We start from the raw sequence: 20,152 nt of genomic DNA, 5'->3' as shown, positions 1-20,152 counted from the left end.
TGCTGACAGGTCATGATGGGAGTTGTACATCTGCAGCCATCTAGGTTGCAGAACTACAACTCCAACCATGCCCATGCTGACAGGTCATGATGGGAGTTGAACTTCTGCAGCCTGTGGCCATCCAGGTTGCAGAAGTACAACTCCCACCATGTCCTGCTAACAAGTCATGATGGGAGTTGTACTTCTGCAGCCTGTGGCCATCCAGGTTGCAGAACTACAACTCCAATCATGTCCTGCAACCTGGGTGACCACAGACTGCAGATGTACAACTTCCATCATGACCTGTCAGCCGGGCATGATGGGAGTTGTACTTCTGCAAGCTGTGACCATCCAGTTTGCATAAATACATCTCAGATCGTGTCCTATTTTTTTTCCTGATGGTTTCCTGAAGGTAAAAACGGATTATTGTCAGGAAATCCTGATACTTTCCTGATGACATTTAAGGTCTCCTGATCAGGATTTCCTGACAGTAAAAACTGACACGGACGTGTGAATGGGGCCTAAGCCTTTAGAGAGTCCCGCATACCCCAGATCCGCTTATTTATTTCACTTTTCCCCTTCATAAGTAAAGAATAAAATTTTTGGATAATTTATTCCTCATGATAAGGTTCCACCAGTTTTGTTTACAGGGATGTAATGGGTCAGTCCACTTTCTTAAAATTAAAACATGAGGCAGGAGTAATAACTAGATATGAGCGAACTTTTGAAAGGTTCAGCTCAATCCGGTGAACTTTCGCAAAGTTCGGATTTGTACGAACCAAACCTAAAACGAATCTTGCTATAACAGCTGAATAATTGCAGCTACAATAGTGAGAGCCTGATAGGGTATAGTTTTGTTTAGTTGCAGTTGCTATTACAATGAAAAAAGGGGAAAAAAATCGAAGTGCAAAAATAGTGAAAAAAATTAGCCAAGGTGTAAGTGATTACATGTGACATATGACACAAAGTTCCTTGGACCCAGTAGGGTGGAAAACAGACATTTGACAGTGGAACCAGCAGCAGTAATAGTACTGGATTGGACCCAGTGTGATGGAGAACAGATTATTGACGGAGGAGGCAGAAGCACTTGATTTCACCCAGCCCAGTATGGTTGAAAAGAGACTATTGGAGGAGGCGGCACCACTTGATTGCACCCAGCCCAGTATGATTGTGAACAGACTATTTGAGGAGGAGGAGGCAGTGCCTGATTGCACCCAGGCCAGTATGGTTGAGAACAGACTATTGACGGAGGAGGAGGAGGAGGAGGAGGAGGAGGAGGATGTTCAGCCTTGGAGTGGTGGCCTGGGAATCCTCACTGATGATGTTGTTCACCACACCTGAACACTATGAACCTGTGCACTATGAGGTTTATCACATGTGCCATACAAAGTGTATGACTCCCTGCTGCACTGCAGAGAAAAGGTTCCTCCCTTTGTGGGCTACATCACTTTCCACCATTAGTTGTCCTGGGGTCAGCCATTCATATATTTCCTTCTCCTCCCTGATGGTCCGGAGGAGCTCCTGCCCACTGTGGCTCCGTTCACCCAGGCTCACCAAATGGAGGACAGCCTGAGAGCGCTGGGCCTGACATCGTTGGTAAGACACCGGGGCAGGTTGGACTGCAGTCAAAGCGGTGGATGGTTGCAAGCTGGTGGACGCAGAACTTATGCAAAACTGGCCCCCTAAAGCACCGGGGAGGTGACAATGGCAAGAATGGGATAACTTTCTGGTGGTCTTCTGGGGGAATGTTGCCCATAATTAAAGGACCAGACATCAGCACTGGGGTGCACGGTCTTGGACACCAAGGATCCCTAAGAGTCACCAACATTTTTCTACACAACTGTGCAGTGATGGGACAGCCGATGGGACTTTTTTTTTCTCGGACAGTGATGGGACTTTTTACTAGACTTTTTTTGTTTCTCGGACAGTAATGGGACTTTTTTTTTTTTTTACTTTTTGTTGTTGTGGCTAAACGGGGTTCTTCTATTTTTTTAACCTGATTTTAAAGCTATGAACTGATTTTCACTTAATAAATTTGATAAGCTTGAAAATTGAAGTTGCTTTCATGTGTCTTGGTTAATACTTACAGACAGCTGTCACATTGCATTTTTGATTAGGCAGCACCCAGGTGTATCTGAGGAGACTAATTTAAGGTCTCACCCTAACAGGGGTGATGGAACACATCTTGATATTCACAGAAAACCAAGATACAAGGAATTATAGGAGTAATAATCCTTTGTATCCTGGTCTATTTTGTGAAAAAAGTAGAATTTTGCGCCGCCGTTGTTATTTTTACCAAATTCGTAACAAACTTTCTCAAAGTTCGGTGCCGAACTGAACTTTTTCCAAAGTTCGTAACGAATCTGGTTCGTAACGGTTCGCTCATCCCTAGTAATAACCTAAGTTAGGTCTGGTTGTCTGACACTATTCGATGTGCAACCTAAAATAATGTGGCTAGCACAGTAGGAAACGATGAACCCAAGTTTATTGATGATTATACTGCTCTGGACAGTTCCTGACACGGACAGAGGTGGCAGCACAGAGCACTTTGTTAGACTGGAGAAAATACACCATTCCTGCAGCGCATACAGCAGCTGATAAGTACCAGAAGACTTGAGATTTTTAAAAAGAAGTAAATTACAAATCTCAGGCACTTTCTGGCACCAGTTGATTTGAAAGAAAACATTTTTTGCTGAACTACCCCTTTAAGTTTTCTGTATAAGGGTAGCTTCACATGTACAGAATCTGCAGCAGATTTGATGGTGCAGATTTGAAGCTGCAGATTTGCTTTGAATCTGCAAGTTCAAATCTGCACCAACTCTGCTGCCGATCCTGTATGTGTGAACGTACCCTAAAGCCCGATGCATGAAACAAAATAAAAATGGACACAATGAATAACACTGACATCATTAATATATTGCTGAACAGTTAGAAATCCCCTAGGCTACCCAACCACATATTGAGGGGAGAAAAAATATAAATATAAATATTGGAGGAGGCAGAGATTTATTGTCCATTTTTTCAGATAGATCCAACCAATATGTAGTGTTAATATTCTTTCCAATACTTGCTGTGCTAACATCTGTCTTATTCTGTCCGCATTTGTGGACCTGCACATGCGGACAGAATAAGGACCCATTCATTTCTATGACCCCATACACATAGTCACTCATATCTTTCATGTATCTCTCCTCTATCTACCTCTTAGCCCTTCCCATTTATGTCAGTCTCTTCTCCTCTCTCTCTTGTCTGAGGGCCACTGTCTTCATCTAAGGGCCCAACTACCTCTCCTTTTTCTCAGGTTCCTTCTGCCTCTCACTCTTGTGCCTCCCCACACTGTTTTAGGGCCCTGTCTCTTCATCTCTACAACAGAACCCCATTTTTCCTTCCTGGGCCACCCTTCTTCCTCTCCATCTCCCCTCTATGATCTCAAAGCTCTCATAGGACACTACACTCCCTCTACCCCAGGGTTCCCTTCTCTTTCTATCTTGAGCTGCCATTGTCTATCACAAGGTTCTCTCTCTCAGGGTTCTTAGGGTTACCATATGACTTCCAAACTCTCTCTTTCTCTACCCCCCCCCCCCCTCTCTATCTTTAGACCTCATCTCTCAATAGTGGGAGCCCATCTCTATCTTCTCTATTTTACCTGCTCCTATTTCTAGGTTCCCCCCTTCCATGTCTCTGTTTCTCATCCCCCCCCCCTCTCCTGTATAACCTCCCTTCTCTCTCTCTTTCTTAGGGCCACCTTTCTCTTTACCTCAGGACTTTACTTTTACCACCCTTCATGGTTCAAGCAAGTCATATTTTTATATATTTAGTTCTCTCTCTCTCTCAGGATTCCCAGTCTATTTGCCCCCTTCTATGGTCCTTCCTATCTTGTGGCCCAGCTTCTCAGCCCCCATTCCATCTGTAGACCCCATCTCTCTGCACCTCAGGGCTCCTCTCTCCCCCTCCCCCTGTATCCCCCGCCCTCCTCCGGGTTCCCCGCTATCTGGGCTCTGTCTTCTCTGTTTGGGGCCCCCTCTCCCTCTCTATTTCATGGCCCCTGTCTTCCATTTCCTCCATTCTCTCTCTCCCTCCTCCTCCCGGCTTCTGGCAGTAAGGGAGGCGCGTTCCCGGCGCCAACATGTGACCGGACGTGGACGCGCAGGGCCGGGATGGCGGAGGACCGTTTCGGGCAGTGACGCTGAGTCCTCCGCTGCTCGTTGCTCCGGTTCCCGCAGGCCTTCTCCCCGCACACAGAGCGCGGCATGGGGAATGAGGCCAGCCTGGAGGCTGGCGAGGGCGGAGGGGGAGCCGGCCAGCCTCTTCCCAGCCCCGGGCCCGGAGCTTCAGCACCAAGCCGAGGTGGACAGCTCCCCGGGCCCAGCAGCAGCGCCGCAGCCTCCTCTGCAGGAGCCCGGCTCGGGGAAGTCAGGTGAGAGATGGGGGGAGAGGGGGGACGTGAGGGAGGGGATGTGAGGGGCATCTACCTGTGTATGGGAGGCGGGGACCCCCGAGCTGTCACATAACTCACCGTGTGTCTGAGGGGCCCCAGAGCGGTCACATGACTCTCCTGTGTCTGAGGGGCCCCAGAGCGGTCACATGACTCTCCTGTGTCTGAGGGGCCCCAGAGCGGTCACATGACTCTCCTGTGTCTGAGGGGCCCCAGAGCGGTCACATGATTCTCCTGTGTCTGAGGGGCCCCAGAGCGGTCACATGATTCTCCTGTGTATGAGGGCCCCAGAGCGGTCACATGATTCTCCTGTGTCTGAGGGGCCCCAGAGCGGTCACAGGACTCTCCTGTGTATGAGGGGCCCCAGAGCGGTCACATGACTCTTCTGTGTATGGGAGGCGGGGACCCCCGAGCTGTCACATAACTCACCGTGTGTCTGAGGGGCCCCAGAGCGGTCACATGATTCTCCTGTGTCTGAGGGGCCCCAGAGCGGTCACATGACTCTCCTGTGTCTGAGGGGCCCCAGAGCGGTCACATGATTCTCCTGTGTATGAGGGCCCCAGAGCAGTCACATGATTCTCCTGTGTCTGAGGGGCCCCAGAGCGGTCACATGATTCTCCTGTGTATGAGGGGCCCCAGAGCGGTCACATGACTCTCCTGTGTCTGAGGGGCTCCAGAGCGGTCACATGACTCTCCTGTGTATGAGGGGCCCAGAACTGTCACATGACTCTCCTGTGTCTGAGGGCCCCAGAGCGGTCACATGATTCTCCTGTGTATGAGGGGCCCAGAGCGGTCACATGATTCTCCTGTGTATGAGGGGCCCCAGAGCAGTCACATGACTCTCCTGTGTATGAGGGGCCCAGAACTGTCACATGATTCTCCTGTGTATGAGGGGCCCCAGAGCGGTCACATGACTCTCCTGTGTATGAGGAGCCCCAGAGCGGTCACATGACTCTCCTGTGTATGAGGAGCCCCAGAGTGGTCACATGATTCTCCTGTGTATGAGGGGCCCCAGAGTGGTAACATGACTCTCCTGTGTATGAGGGGGCCCCAGAGCAGTCACATGACTCTCCTGTGTATGAGGGGCCCAGAACTGTCACATGACTCTCCTGTGTATGAGGGTCCCCAGAACTGTCACATGACTCTCCTGTGTATGAGGGTCCCCAGAACTGTCACATGATTCTCCTGTGTATGAGGGGCCCTAGAACTGTCACATGATTCTCCTGTGTATGAGGGCCCCAGAGCGGTCTCATGATTCTCCTGTGTATGAGGGGCCCCAGAGCGGTCTCATGATTCTCCTGTGTATGAGGAGCCCCAGAGCGGTCACATGACTCTCCTGTGTATGAGGGGCCCCAGAGCGGTCACATGATTCTCCTGTGTATGAGGGGCCCCAGAGCGGTCACATGACTCTCCTGTGTCTGAGGGGCCCCAGAGCGGTCACATGATTCTCCTGTGTATGAGGGCCCCAGAGCAGTCACATGATTCTCCTGTGTCTGAGGGGCCCCAGAGCGGTCACATGATTCTCCTGTGTATGAGGGGCCCCAGAGTGGTAACATGACTCTCCTGTGTATGAGGGGGCCCCAGAGCAGTCACATGACTCTCCTGTGTATGAGGGGCCCAGAACTGTCACATGACTCTCCTGTGTCTGAGGGGCCCCAGAGCGGTCACATGATTCTCCTGTGTATGAGGGCCCCAGAGCAGTCACATGATTCTCCTGTGTCTGAGGGGCCCCAGAGCGGTCACATGATTCTCCTGTGTATGAGGGGCCCCAGAGCGGTCACATGACTCTCCTGTGTCTGAGGGGCTCCAGAGCGGTCACATGACTCTCCTGTGTATGAGGGGCCCAGAACTGTCACATGACTCTCCTGTGTCTGAGGGCCCCAGAGCGGTCACATGATTCTCCTGTGTATGAGGGGCCCCAGAGTGGTAACATGACTCTCCTGTGTATGAGGGGGCCCCAGAGCAGTCACATGACTCTCCTGTGTATGAGGGGCCCAGAACTGTCACATGATTCTCCTGTGTATGAGGGGCCCCAGAGCGGTCACATGACTCTCCTGTGTATGATGAGCCCGAGAGCGGTCACATGACTCTCCTGTGTATGAGGAGCCCCAGAGCGGTCACATGACTCTCCTGTGTATGAGGAGCCCCAGAGGGGTCACATGATTCTCCTGTGTATGAGGGGCCCCAGAGTGGTAAAATGACTCTCCTGTGTATGAGGGGGCCCCAGAGCAGTCACATGACTCTCCTGTGTATGAGGGGCCCAGAACTGTCACATGACTCTCCTGTGTATGAGGGTCCCCAGAACTGTCACATGACTCTCCTGTGTATGAGGGTCCCCAGAACTGTCACATGATTCTCCTGTGTATGAGGGGCCCCAGAACTGTCACATGATTCTCCTGTGTATGAGGGCCCCAGAGCGGTCTCATGATTCTCCTGTGTATGAGGGGCCCCAGAGCGGTCTCATGATTCTCCTGTGTATGAGGAGCCCCAGAGCGGTCACATGATTCTCCTGTGTATGAGGGGCCCCAGAGCGGTCACATGACTCTCCTGTGTATGATGAGCCCGAGAGCGGTCACATGACTCTCCTGTGTATGAGGAGCCCCAGAGCGGTCACATGACTCTCCTGTGTATGAGGAGCCCCAGAGTGGTCACATGACTCTCCTGTGTATGAGGAGCCCCAGAGTGGTCACATGACTCTCCTGTGTATGAGGGGGCCCAGAGCGGTCACATGATTCTCCTGTGTATGAGGGGCCCCAGAGCGGTCACATGACTCTCCTGTGTATGAGGGCCCCAGAGTGGTCACATATTTCTCCTTGTGTGTGTAAGGGGCCCCCAGAGCCCTCAATGTGTTCTCCCTGTTTGAAGGGCTTAAATGCTGTGAAATGACTGCTCCTGTGTACTTTGTGGGGCCCAAGAACTGTCACATGACTTTCTTCGTGTATGAGGGGCCCCATAGATGCCACATGATTCTTTTTGTGTAATGAGGCTTCCATGGGCTGTCTTACCTATGTGTATGGGGGGCCCCAGAGCGGTCAGGTGTATATATAATAGAAACATAGAAGATTGTCAGCAGAAAAAGACCACTGGGTCCATCTAGCCTCCCCATGCTCCCCATATATGTATGTACCCCATATAAATAACTGTATGTTATGTATGTAATGTTATGTATGTAACTGTGTGCCCTGTATATCTTTGTATCCCTTGTATAAAAAGCTGTGTAATTGGTATGTATGTACCCCATGTGTATATAACTGTGTGCCCTGTATATGTGTGTACCCCATGTGTATATAGCTGTGTAATTGGTATGTGTGTACCCCATGTGTATATAACTGTGTGCCTTGTATATGTGTGTATCCCATGTGTATATAACTGTGTGCCTTGTATATGTGTGTATCCCATGTGTATATAGCTGTGTAATTGGTATGTGTGTACCCCATGTGTATATAACTGTGTGCCTTGTATATGTGTGTATCCCATGTGTATATAGCTGTGTAATTGGTATGTGTGTACCCCATGTGTATATAACTGTGTGCCTTGTATATGTGTGTACCCCATGTGTATATAACTGTGTGCCTTGTATATGTGTGTATCCCATGTGTATATAGCTGTGTAATTGGTATGTGTGTGTACCCCATATATGTAATCGCAATGTGATTGTGCACAATGTATGTGTGCAATATATATATATATATATATATATATATATATATATATATGTGTGTGTGTGTGTGTGTGTGTGTGTAATTCGTATATATGTGTGCACCCCATATATATAGCTGTGTGATTGGTATATGTGCACCCCATATATATAGCTGTGTGATTGGTATATGTGCACCCCATATATATAGCTGTGTGATTGGTATATGTGTGTACCCCATATATATAGTTGTATAATTGGTATATGTGCACCCCATATATATAGCTGTGTGATTGGTATATGTGCACCCCATATATATAGCTGTGTGATTGGTATATGTGTGTACCCCATATATATAGCTGTGTGATTGGTATATGTGCACCCCATATATATAGCTGTGTGATTGGTATATGTGTGCACCCCATATATATAGCTGTGTGATTGGTATATGTGTGTACCCCATATGTATAGCTGTGTGATTGGTATATGTGTACCCCATATATATAGCTGTGTGATTGGTATATGTGTGCACCCCATATATATAGCTGTGTGATTGGTATATGTGTGTACCCCATATATATAGTTGTATAATTGGTATATGTGCACCCCATATATATAGCTGTGTGATTGGTATATGTGTGCACCCCATATATATAGCTGTGTGATTGGTATATGTGTACCCCATATATATATAGCTGTGTGATTGGTATATGTGTGCACCCCATATATATAGCTGTGTGATTGGTATATGTGTGCACCCCATATATATAGCTGTGTGATTGGTATATGTGTGTACCCCATATATATAGTTGTATAATTGGTATATGTGCACCCCATATATATAGCTGTGTGATTGGTATATGTGTGTACCCCATATGTATAGCTGTGTGATTGTTATATGTGTACCCCATATATATATAGCTGTGTGATTGGTATATGTGTGCACCCCATATATATAGCTGTGTGATTGTTATATGTGTACCCCATATATATAGCTGTGTGATTGGTATATGTGTGCACCCCATGTATATAGCTGTGTGATTGGTATATGTGTGCACCCCATATATATAGCTGTGTGATTGGTATATGTGTGCACCCCATATATATAGCTGTGTGATTGGTATATGTGTGCACCCCATATATATAGCTGTGTGATTGGTATATGTGTGCACCCCATATATATAGCTGTGTGATTGGTATATGTGTGTACCCCATATATATAGCTGTGTGATTGTTATATGTGTACCCCATATATATATAGCTGTGTGATTGGTATATGTGTGCACCCCATGTATATAGCTGTGTGATTGGTATATGTGTGCACCCCATATATATAGCTGTGTGATTGGTATATGTGTGCACCCCATATATATAGCTGTGTGATTGGTATATATGTGCACCACACATATGTTATCACAATGTCCCCCATGTATGTGTGTACCATATCTATCTATATAGTATAATAGTGTCTGCTGTATATGTGTGTGCCCTATGGATATGGATATAGAATCACTGTGTCCCCACGGTATGTAGAATAGCAGTGCCCCTTTCTAGGTGTGTACTGTATATAATCATGGGGCCTACCATGTATGTGCCACATGTATATTTATAACCACATAGCCCCTAGTGTAAATTTGTAGTCTACAAATACAGTTCCCGGTGTGTGTGTGCCTCATACTATATATATATATCGTCTCTCATCCTCATCCTTATTCCTTCTGCCTTAATCCCTGTTCCTCCCTAGTCTTCCATTTTAGTTTTTCCCTGGCCTCTATTATTGTTCTCCTTTGAATCTTTTTCTGTTTCCCGCAGTCCTTCATCCTTTTCCCCTTGCTCTCTATCCCTGTTCATCCCCTGTCCTCCATATTGTTTTTGTGGTCTTCGTTATTGTCTCTCCACCTGACCTGCATCCTTATGCTAACTAGCTCCATCCATATTTCCCTCCTGCTCTCCATCCACTCCCAGTCCTCCATACTTGTCCTTCTCAACCTCCACTCTTGTTCCACTCTCCAGACCTATATTCATATACCCCCGACCATTGTTCTGATGTTCCCCCATGCCTCCATCCTAGTTTCCCTCCTCGCCTCCATCTTTGTTCCCCTGTCCAGTTGAGTGTCCTTTTTTCCTTTGGTGTCTATCTTTGTTGCACTGTAATCCTGGTTTCCATGTTCTTTTACTTTCCCTCCATGGATGCTTCACAGAGCTGGATGGGGTGGATGCAGAGGCTTTGTTGCAGAGGATTTGATTGGTTGCTTGCTGTCTGGTGTGAGGGTCTTGAGGCTGTGGCCTGTGATGTTTGCGATGCAGCGATTTCACGTAGTTCTTGTCATCATTGCTGTGCCACTCGTGCTCAGGAGATATTGTTTTGCACGTGATACCCTCCCCGGGGGGTATTCTGTATGTTTTCCTGCATCATGTCTCTCCAGCTCTTTTTCCTATTGAGGGAATTTGGAAAATATGAGAATGAGCTGAAGGGGAATCTATATTCCTGCCTGCTGATGGTGTTTGTTGTAGCGGTGACGGGTTGTCAGGATGGAGCTTTTCATGCAGTCTCTGTGAATGTTCTGGACTCTGTTGGTTTTACATGGCACCAATGCCTGATGTGTGATATTAGACTGTCAGTGCAGCCACATCTTCTGCACACCTGGAAATAAATGGGAGATGCAGATTCTGGAGGAATAGAGACCAGCGTGTAAGGATATTGTCATAGGCACTGCCGCTGTACTGTGTATATCAGTGCATTAGTGAGGGAACAGAGAGGGTGGATGCTGGAGCAGAATATTGGAGGGTGGATGCTGGAGCTTGATATTGGAGCATAAGGAATATGAGGAGCAGGGAGAGTGGATGCTGGAGGTGGATAGTAAAGAAAAAGAGGAGCAACAATGGTGCATTGTGAAGGTGGATATTGGATGAATAAACAGGAGGAGCAAGGAGGATTAATGCTAGAGCTGGATAGTTAGGGAAAGAGATAAGGAAAGACAGGGATGGTGGATGCTGGAGCTGCATAGTTAGGGAAAGAGATAAGGAGATACAGGGATGGTGGATGCTGGAGATGGATAGTGGGGGTAAGAGATAAGGAGAGATAGGGATGGTGGATGCTGGAGATGGATAGTGAGGGAAAGAGATAAGGAGAGACAGGGATGGTGGATGCCGCAGATGGATAGTGAGGGAAAGAGATAAGGAGAGACAGGGATGGTGGATGCTGGAGCTGCATAGAGAGGGAAAGATATAAGGAGAGACAGGGATGGTGGATGCTGGAGATGGATAGTGGGGGTAAGAGATAAGGAGAGACAGGGATGGTGGATGCTGGAGATGGATAGTGGGGGTAAGAGATAAGGAGAGACAGGGATGGTGGATGCTAGAGCTGCATAGTGAAGGATAGATATAAGGAGAGGCAGGGATGGTGGATGCCGGAGATGGATAGTGGGGGAAAGACATAAGGAGAGACAGGGATGTTGGATGCTGGAGATGGATAGGGAATGAAAAGGCAGGAAGAGCAGGGATGGTAGATGTGGAGATGGATAGTGGATGAAAAGGCAGGAGGAGCAGGGATGGTGGATGCTGGAGATGGATAGTGGATAAAGACACTTGATAGCAGAGAAAGGAGAAGGAAGAAGAGAATGCTGGAATGGGATAGTGGAAGAATGAGGAGGAGCAGCTATCGGTTGCAGCTAGATAGTGGATGAATGAGTAGAAGTAGTATGGAGGGCAGATGCTGAAGCTGGATAGTAAAGTAATGAGGCAGGAAAGATGATGGAAAAGGATAGTAGAAGAATGAAGAGGGGTAGTGGGTGGGAGGATGGATGCTGGAGCAAGGTAGTGAAGGAATAAGGAGGAGGAGCTAGAAGAGGGAATGCTGGAGCCTATAGAAATGAGGAAGGGCAAGGAAAATAAATGCTGGGGCATGGAGGAAAGAGGAGGAGGAAGAGGAGCAGTGAGGGCAGTTGTTGGAGTTAAGTAGTGTAGGAATGAGCAGGATCAGCAGGTAAGATGGATGCAAGATAGTTAAGGAATTAATAAAAGTAAAAGTGGATGCAAATTTTTGATAAGGGAACAATAAGGAACAAGCGCAGGAAGAAAGATGCTTTGGCTGAATAGTGGAGGAATGACATGTTGGGTAGTGGAGTTAGAAGAAGGAGCAGAGAGGGTGGATGTTGGAGCTGTATAGTGGAGGAATGAGTAGGAATATCAGCAGCAGAAAGGGTGGATGGATACTGGAGTTGGATAGTGGAAGAGAAGGAGATGGGAAAGGGGAAGGTATAATTGAAGAACAAGTAGAAGTAGGAGATGGGAGGGTGGATGCTGGAGCTGGATATTATTATTTATTTTTAAAGCACTCTTAATCTCAGAGCACTATACATGTGATAAGTGTTAACAAACAGAATATTATAAAATTAAAACATGGTACATGTACAGTATAAAGTAAATGGCAGACTGGTACATAGGGATAGAGGACCCTGCCCATGAGGACTTACAACCTACAAAGTTAAGGGGAGGGAGACAGAAGGTAAAGGGGCAGCTAGTCAAAGTGTGGTGCACAATTATTATAGGTTGTAGTCTAGTTAAAAGAGATATGTTTTCAGGTTACTTTTGAAGGTCTTGATGGTGGATGGGAGCTGGATGTGTCAGGGTAGAAATTTCCAGAGTAGTGAGGAAGCTCAGCCAAAATCTTGGAGGCGGTTGTGTGTTGTGAGGTACAGACAAGGGGAGAGCACAAACGGAGGTGTTTGGAAGATTGGAGGTTGCGTGAGGGATGATATCAAGTCAGATATATATGGAGAGGACAGGTTGTGGATGGCCTTATATGTCATGGATAGGGAAAAAAATAAGGAAAAGGAGGATCGGCGAAGGGAGATACTAGAACTTAATAATAGAGGAATAAGCAGGAGAAGGTGGGGTCCCGCAGTAGTGTGAGAATGAGTAGGAGGAGCAGAAAGGTTGGATACTGAAACTTGATAGTTGAATGAGAAGGAGTAGGGCGGCTGAATGGTTGAGCTGGATTGAGGAAGAATGAATAGAAGGAGAAAGGAAGGTGTATTCTGTAGCTGGAGGGTGGGTGTTGAAGCTGGATATTGGAGGAGAAAGAAGGGGAGTAGGGTAGGTAGGTGCTGCAATAACTAGATAGTCAAGAAAAAAGAGCAGGGGACATGGATTCTGGAACTGGATAATAGAAGAATGAGGAGGCCAAAGGAGAAGTAGTTGGGAAAGTTGATTTAGGATCTAGATAGTGTAGAAATAATGAATGATGATGAAGAGAAGAGAGTGGGAATGTTGGAGCTTATAGTAGAGAATTGAGGAGGATGAATAATGGAGAAGATGGTGGGTGTTGGGGATGGATAGTGGAGGAATGAGGAGGAGGAACAGGGAGGGTGAATGCTAGAGATGGATAGTGGAGGATTGAGCAGAAGGAGCAGGGTGGTTGGATGCTAGAGATGGATAGTGGAGGATTGAGGAGAAGGAGCAGGGTGGTTGAATGCTAGAGATGGATAGTGGAGGATTGAACAGAAGGAGCAGGGTGGTTGGATGCTAGAGATGGATAGTGGAGGATTGAGGAGAAGGAGCAGGGTGGTTGAATGCTAGAGATGGATAGTGGAGGATTGAACAGAAGGAGCAGGGTGGTTGGATGCTAGAGATGGATAGTGGAGGATTGAGGAGAAGGAGCAGGGTGGTTGAATGCTAGAGATGGATAGTGGAGGATTGAGCAGAATTAGCAGGGTGGTTAGATGCTAGAGATGGATAGTGGAGGATTGAGCAGAATGAGAAGGGTGGTTAGATGCTAGAGATGGATAGTGGAGGATTGAGGAGAAGGAGCAGGGTGGTTGGATGCTAGAGATGGATAGTGGAGGATTGAGGAGAAGGAGCAGGGTGGTTGGATGCTAGAGATGGATAGTGGAGGATTGAGGAGAAGGAGCAGGGTGGTTGGATGCTAGAGATGGATAGTGGAGGATTGAACAGAAGGAGCAGGGTGGTTGGATGCTAGAGATGGATAGTGGAGGATTGAGGAGAAGGAGCAGGGTGGTTGGATGCTAGAGATGGATAGTGGAGGATTGAGCAGAATGAGAAGGGTGGTTAGATGCTAGAGATGGATAGTGGAGGATTGAGAAGAAGGAGCAGGGTGGTTAGATGCTAGAGATGGATAGTGGAGGATTGAGCAGAATGAGAAGGGTGGTTAGATGCTAGAGATGGATAGTGGAGGATTGAGGAGAAGGAGCTGTTGCCTCATGACTACACCCAGGACAAAGTCATGCGTGTAATATGCTGGTCATGTATGTGTAAGGTTAATCTCAGCAGGTTTCATAACATGTTACAAGACTGAGGGCAGGGCACATGTATGTAGCAGGTTTTGGTGGTAAGATGAGTTGAAGCCTTTCCCTAGTATTAGCATCAGGTCAGCACTCCTCCACATGTGAGCATCTAATCATCCCCCTAAGGCCGCTCTGACTGGTCACCAAGGGGCACAGTTACAGACTCATGTTAGGGGGGGTCATCAGTTGTACTTTAGAGTGTAAAAGTTTTAGACTTCACTGCTGTAACTGGAGAGAGTCCGTTTTGGGGCATCCTATGGCTTTGCCACCTTTTGAAAGTTAATGGTTTTATGCAATTTGTTTTGTTCTTTTACATTTATATTTTCTGTTATAACATGATGCAAAAGACAGAAATGTTGCAGGCTCATTTTTTTCTTTCCTGTAAAAGAACACAAATCTGTAGTTTTGTACAATAGTCAACAGTGAAAATCAGAAAGGTGCTTTGCTGTAGCCGGTTATAAAGGAATCTTTACCATTAGGGTATAAACCCACACACCGTATATGCAGCGTATTTACTACTGCGATACGCAGCAAATACGCAGATTAGATCTAAATAACTGAACACAGCATCAAATCTTCACCATCAAATCTGCTGCATATTTGTTGCGTATTTTTTGCGTATTTGTTGCGTATCTGCTGCGTATCTGCTGCGTATACGGTGTGTTGGTTTGTACCCTTAATGTTGTAAAAACTACCCAGTACTTTTCACCAGACTGCAGAACTTTTCTTTGAATGAGTCCAAAGATGGTAGGCTCTTAGCACAGCCAGACAGAAGCGCCATTGTTTTCATTTGTGAATTAAAAATTTATTTTATGGTGTAATTTCATGCACAGTGTAGCAGTAGAATTGTGCATGTATAGATCAGGATGTTTCTAAATCTTTACATTATATAATTAAGAGGTGAATGTACATCTCAAAGAACAAGTTTATAAATACAAGTTGCCAGGATCAGAACAATGTCGCTTTCTAAACTAACCAACAAAACACAGTAATCACTGAACTCAAGGAGAACAGCGAAAAAAATTCCAATGAAGTACTCAATCAAGAGTCTCCACTGATGCCCCCAAAAATTTCAATATGCAAAACAAGAGTCCGTGGAGCCTCAGTTACGAGTCTCAAAACACGGGATAGCCAGATATCTCTAGCCTGTAGCCAACGGGGTGCCTCCATGATGGGGAGAGCACCACACCACCCTGATAGATAACCCCTTAAGTCCCACTCGGTTGCGAGTATTGGAACATAGACAGGGAAACAACAGGGTGGCCCCTTTTGTCAATGTCTAACTCAAGGTGCGAGTATTGCGATCATGACAAGGGCTTGCAAAGGCAGGCTTCCACCCACAGACAGCCGTTTCGGGGTTTTTGCCCCTCGTCAGTGTGGGGTAGGATTCTGGCTAGTTGGGGCAATGAAAAATTAACCAACAAAACACAGTAATCACTGAACTCAAGGAGAACAGCGAAAAAAATTCCAATGAAGTACTCAATCAAGAGTCTCCACTGATGCCCCCAAAAATTTCAATATGCAAAACAAGAGTCCGTGGAGCCTCAGTTACGAGTCTCAAAACACGGGATAGCCAGATATCTCTAGCCTGTAGCCAACGGGGTGCCTCCATGATGGGGAGAGCACCACACCACCCTGATAGATAACCCCTTAAGTCCCACTCGGTTGCGAGTATTGGAACATAGACAGGGAAACAACAGGGTGGCCCCTTTTGTCAATGTCTAACTCAAGGTGCGAGTATTGCGATCATGACAAGGGCTTGCAAAGGCAGGCTTCCACCCACAGACAGCCGTTTCGGGGTTTTTGCCCCTCGTCAGTGTGGGGTAGGATTCTGGCTAGTTGGGGCAATGAAAAATTAACCAACAAAACACAGTAATCACTGAACTCAAGGAGAACAGCGAAAAAAATTCCAATGAAGTACTCAATCAAGAGTCTCCACTGATGCCCCCAAAAATTTAAATTTTTTTTAAATTTTTGGGGGCATCAGTGGAGACTCTTGATTGAGTACTTCATTGGAATTTTTTTCGCTGTTCTCCTTGAGTTCAGTGATTACTGTGTTTTGTTGGTTAATTTTTCATTGCCCCAACTAGCCAGAATCCTACCCCACACTGACGAGGGGCAAAAACCCCGAAACGGCTGTCTGTGGGTGGAAGCCTGCCTTTGCAAGCCCTTGTCATGATCGCAATACTCGCACCTTGAGTTAGACATTGACAAAAGGGGCCACCCTGTTGTTTCCCTGTCTATGTTCCAATACTCGCAACCGAGTGGGACTTAAGGGGTTATCTATCAGGGTGGTGTGGTGCTCTCCCCATCATGGAGGCACCCCGTTGGCTACAGGCTAGAGATATCTGGCTATCCCGTGTTTTGAGACTCGTAACTGAGGCTCCACGGACTCTCGCTTTCTAAACTAGTCTAGAATGACAGTCTTCTCCGTGGATCACATTTTAGCGTGGAGCAGCTTGACAGTGGACAGGATCCTGGTGTTGGTTAGATTTAGGTAACATTAGAGGTCTTTAAGGGGTATTCCCATCTCAGCTTGCTATGGGGTTCTGCACCTTTGACGAGAACAGAGACGCAATTGTCCCACAATCAATCCACCTGACAGGCCTGTTCTCTATCCATCTTCTTTCGGGCCACCAAATGTTTTCGATGGTTGAACTTAGAAACGTTAATTGGAGCACAGGCCGCAATGGATACGCAGGACTGTGTTCTTTTTATTAAAGATTAACAGGGACAAATGTGTCTCCATTCTTGGGATTGGTGTGATGGTGAGATGGAAATACTCCTTTAAGGATTGGGAAATCTCACATTACTTGTCCTCAGAGGCTGAATACAATAAGCCCTGGGCCACACAGAAGCCTGGAACCTATAGACATATATTACAGGTTATATTTTACCATAAAGGAGAACAGTGATGAAAAGATCCCTCTGCTTCATGTTCAGGTTAGAGTCTTAGCAAAGGCACTGAGCAGTTTTTCTGCTCCCTTCTTAAATCTGGGGGAAGGGTGGACAGTGACTGGCTGTCCTGAATCTCTCCGGGTAACCTGGTTGTGTGATAGGCCCCTGGAGATGGATTTCCCATGCTGCAGAATTAGGGTGAGATGAGGGCTGCTTGCTTTCAGCTGCTTCTCCAGCCTCCCTAAGGGCGCTCTTCCGCTTTCAGGTTTTGATCAGCTTTTGTTCATGTTTTGTGATGCAGTTAATGAAGCCAAAACTAGGCGTGGATCATAATGTAGAGCATTAAAGACAAACACCACTTCTCTTTTTTTCTCTTTTTTTCTTTTTTATCCTTTCCTGATTTTAGCTCCAAACTGCATCTCATAACCTGAGCAAAACCTGTAAGTATAAGAGCATCCATAAAAAGTAGACTCTTCTTAAAAGCGATGGCAGCTTTTAGGCACCGCAGAGCTGATTTCATTACTGAATTTCCCAGTCAGAAGCTGTTCTTTGGAGAAACAGTTGTTCTCCACGGCGAATTATCCTCACATACGACATAACCACGATCATCAGCCAAAGCTGCTCCTCAAAGCTGATTACATTCCCTTGGAGCAATCTGACGATGGTAGACTCTAGCTGATTGCAGAAATCCACATAATTAATCAATATGTGAAAGTTGTGGAAATGAATTGGCCATTAACAATGAAGAAGAAGAAGCCAAAGGCTGAGTTTTGTCTGAAGACTTGTGAGAGAACAGGGTGGGGTTGTAGGGTCCCCCAGCTGTGGGCCTTGGTTTCTGTTTATTAATATGTTGTCTGGGTCCCAGTTACATATGTCCCAATATTACCATAGAGATCTAGGCAATGAAGTGGACCTGGACCCCTGCTTAGTGGATGTGAACATAGGAAACTCTCCACAGCAGGAGTCAACATCATAAATGTCAACAGAAGTGATTTCTCTGATTGCAAGGAGACTCGAGCATGGACTGTTCCATGGCCTTCAGCCACCTCTAAAATAACAAGATCAATCATAAAGAAAATCAGTAGCTGGGAATCCATTATCCTGGAGGGAGCTGGATAGAAGCACATCTGCTTTCCTGAAAGGAGCTGAGAATAAGCAAACCTATTGTCTTAGGGGAGCTGGAAACTACACATCCTGTGTCATAGAAGGAGTGGAAGAAGATGAACATTCTGTGTCTAGGAGGAACTGGATAGATGTACTCCTCTTCTCCAGGAGGGAGGTGGAGATACACATCCTCTGCTCTGGAGGTTACTGGCAAGATGCATATCCACCGTCTTTGAAGTATATGAGAATATGTGCATATGTGAGAATATGTGAATCCACTGTCCTGGAGGAAGATATGAAGAAGCTTAGCGACTGTCCTGTGTCCATGGACGTTTTTACCCTAAATAGGACATTCAGATATTTGACAAGTTCAGAATGATTATAATCTCAGTAGAATATTTTGGTGCCCTATAGCAATAGGGAATGAATGGCATAAATAACATATATATATATATGCAGAGATTGATGTCCAGTCATTGGTGGCCCTAGTCCATGCATGATGTGATTTGTCATTTATGGGATGTGCAGATGTCTAATGTGTATATATAACACACATTAGATCTTAGGTGTGATGTCAGTCATCAGCCTAGGTATATGTATTTTGCTACATCCCTTTTGCTGGACCACTTTTTGGTGAACATACTGCACCTTATCATCATTATGACATGTAATACAGATAATTGCAGCAAAACAGTGATGAGTGTACATGTTACTGCTGGGACCATGATTGAATATGCTTACATTTCCCTCTCTCAGCAGATTTACACTCAGTGATCTAATGTTCCCCCAGCCGTCCTTACCCTGAGATGCATACATGGCCAGGAATCAATGACCCCTCCCCCAGCTATGACAGGTTGTAATCTGAGGCTATCTGCTCTTCATCCTTACTCTGGGTCCTAGTAGCAGGCTCAGGGCTGAACATTATACATCTATATCTTCACTGTACAGGTTCTGTTCTTAAGGCCTCGTCACAGCAATAACTTAGAATATTTACTGTTAATGCGCTTTAATGATTTCTCCCAAACAAAATACTGCCTAACCCCTTAGAGGTCAATGTATCCATTGCTGATGCCTCATGAAACCCATGGGTCACTAGCTTCATATCACTCCCTTTTCTATATCACTGGAATCTATTGAGGGTTTAATCCCTCCAGATAGCAGTGGTGACCTGTGTTCTGCCTGATAATAATGGCCTACTCATCCCGATAACAACATAATCTGTGGTCCTAATAATAGTGCTGATTTAGTAATAAAAATAGTGTTCTCCCTCTTGATAACAGAGGTGGTCTGTGGCCTGATAACAGTACCTGCCTCTGGTAACACTGCTGATCTGCCTCCTGATAAAACTGCTGATCTGCCTCCTAAAGCACTGCTGATCTGTCTCCTGATAACACTGCTGATCTCCTTCCTGCTAACACTGCTGATCTGCCTCCTGATAACACTGCTGATCTGCCTCCTGATAACACTGCTGACCTGCCTCCTGATAACACTGCTGATCTGCCTCCTGATAACACTGCTGACCTGCCTCCTGATAACACTGCTGACCTGCCTCCTGATAACACTGCTGACCTGCCTCCTGACAACAGTGCTGATCTGCCTCCTGATAACACTGCTGATCTGCCTCCTGATAACACTGCTGATCTGCCTCCTGATAACACTGCTGACCTGCCTCCTGATAACACTGCTGATCTGCCTCCTGATAACACTGCTGATCTGCCTCCTGATAACACTGCTGATCTCCCTCCTGATAAAACTGCTGATCTGCCTCCTGATTACACTGCTGATCTGCCTCCT

General features: G+C 46.4%; 1 protein-coding gene across 1 annotated transcript in view; it reads left to right on the top strand.

The window, feature by feature from the left end:
• The first annotated feature begins 4,142 nt into the window (after positions 1–4,142).
• Positions 4,143–20,152, top strand: part of BSN (bassoon presynaptic cytomatrix protein) — a 178,297-nt gene continuing 162,287 nt past the window's right edge. The window contains exon 1 of the mRNA XM_069966489.1: positions 4,143–4,396. Within this exon, the coding sequence (XP_069822590.1) occupies positions 4,230–4,396 (167 nt within the window). The 5' untranslated portion in view covers positions 4,143–4,229. The remainder of the gene's footprint in view (positions 4,397–20,152) is intronic.

Source organism: Dendropsophus ebraccatus, chromosome 4 (assembly GCF_027789765.1).
Source record: "Dendropsophus ebraccatus isolate aDenEbr1 chromosome 4, aDenEbr1.pat, whole genome shotgun sequence".
Taxonomy (NCBI): Eukaryota; Metazoa; Chordata; class Amphibia; order Anura; family Hylidae; genus Dendropsophus; species Dendropsophus ebraccatus.
The sequence above is the reverse complement of the archived record's forward strand: the minus strand, read 5'-3'. Positions and strand labels throughout refer to the sequence as shown.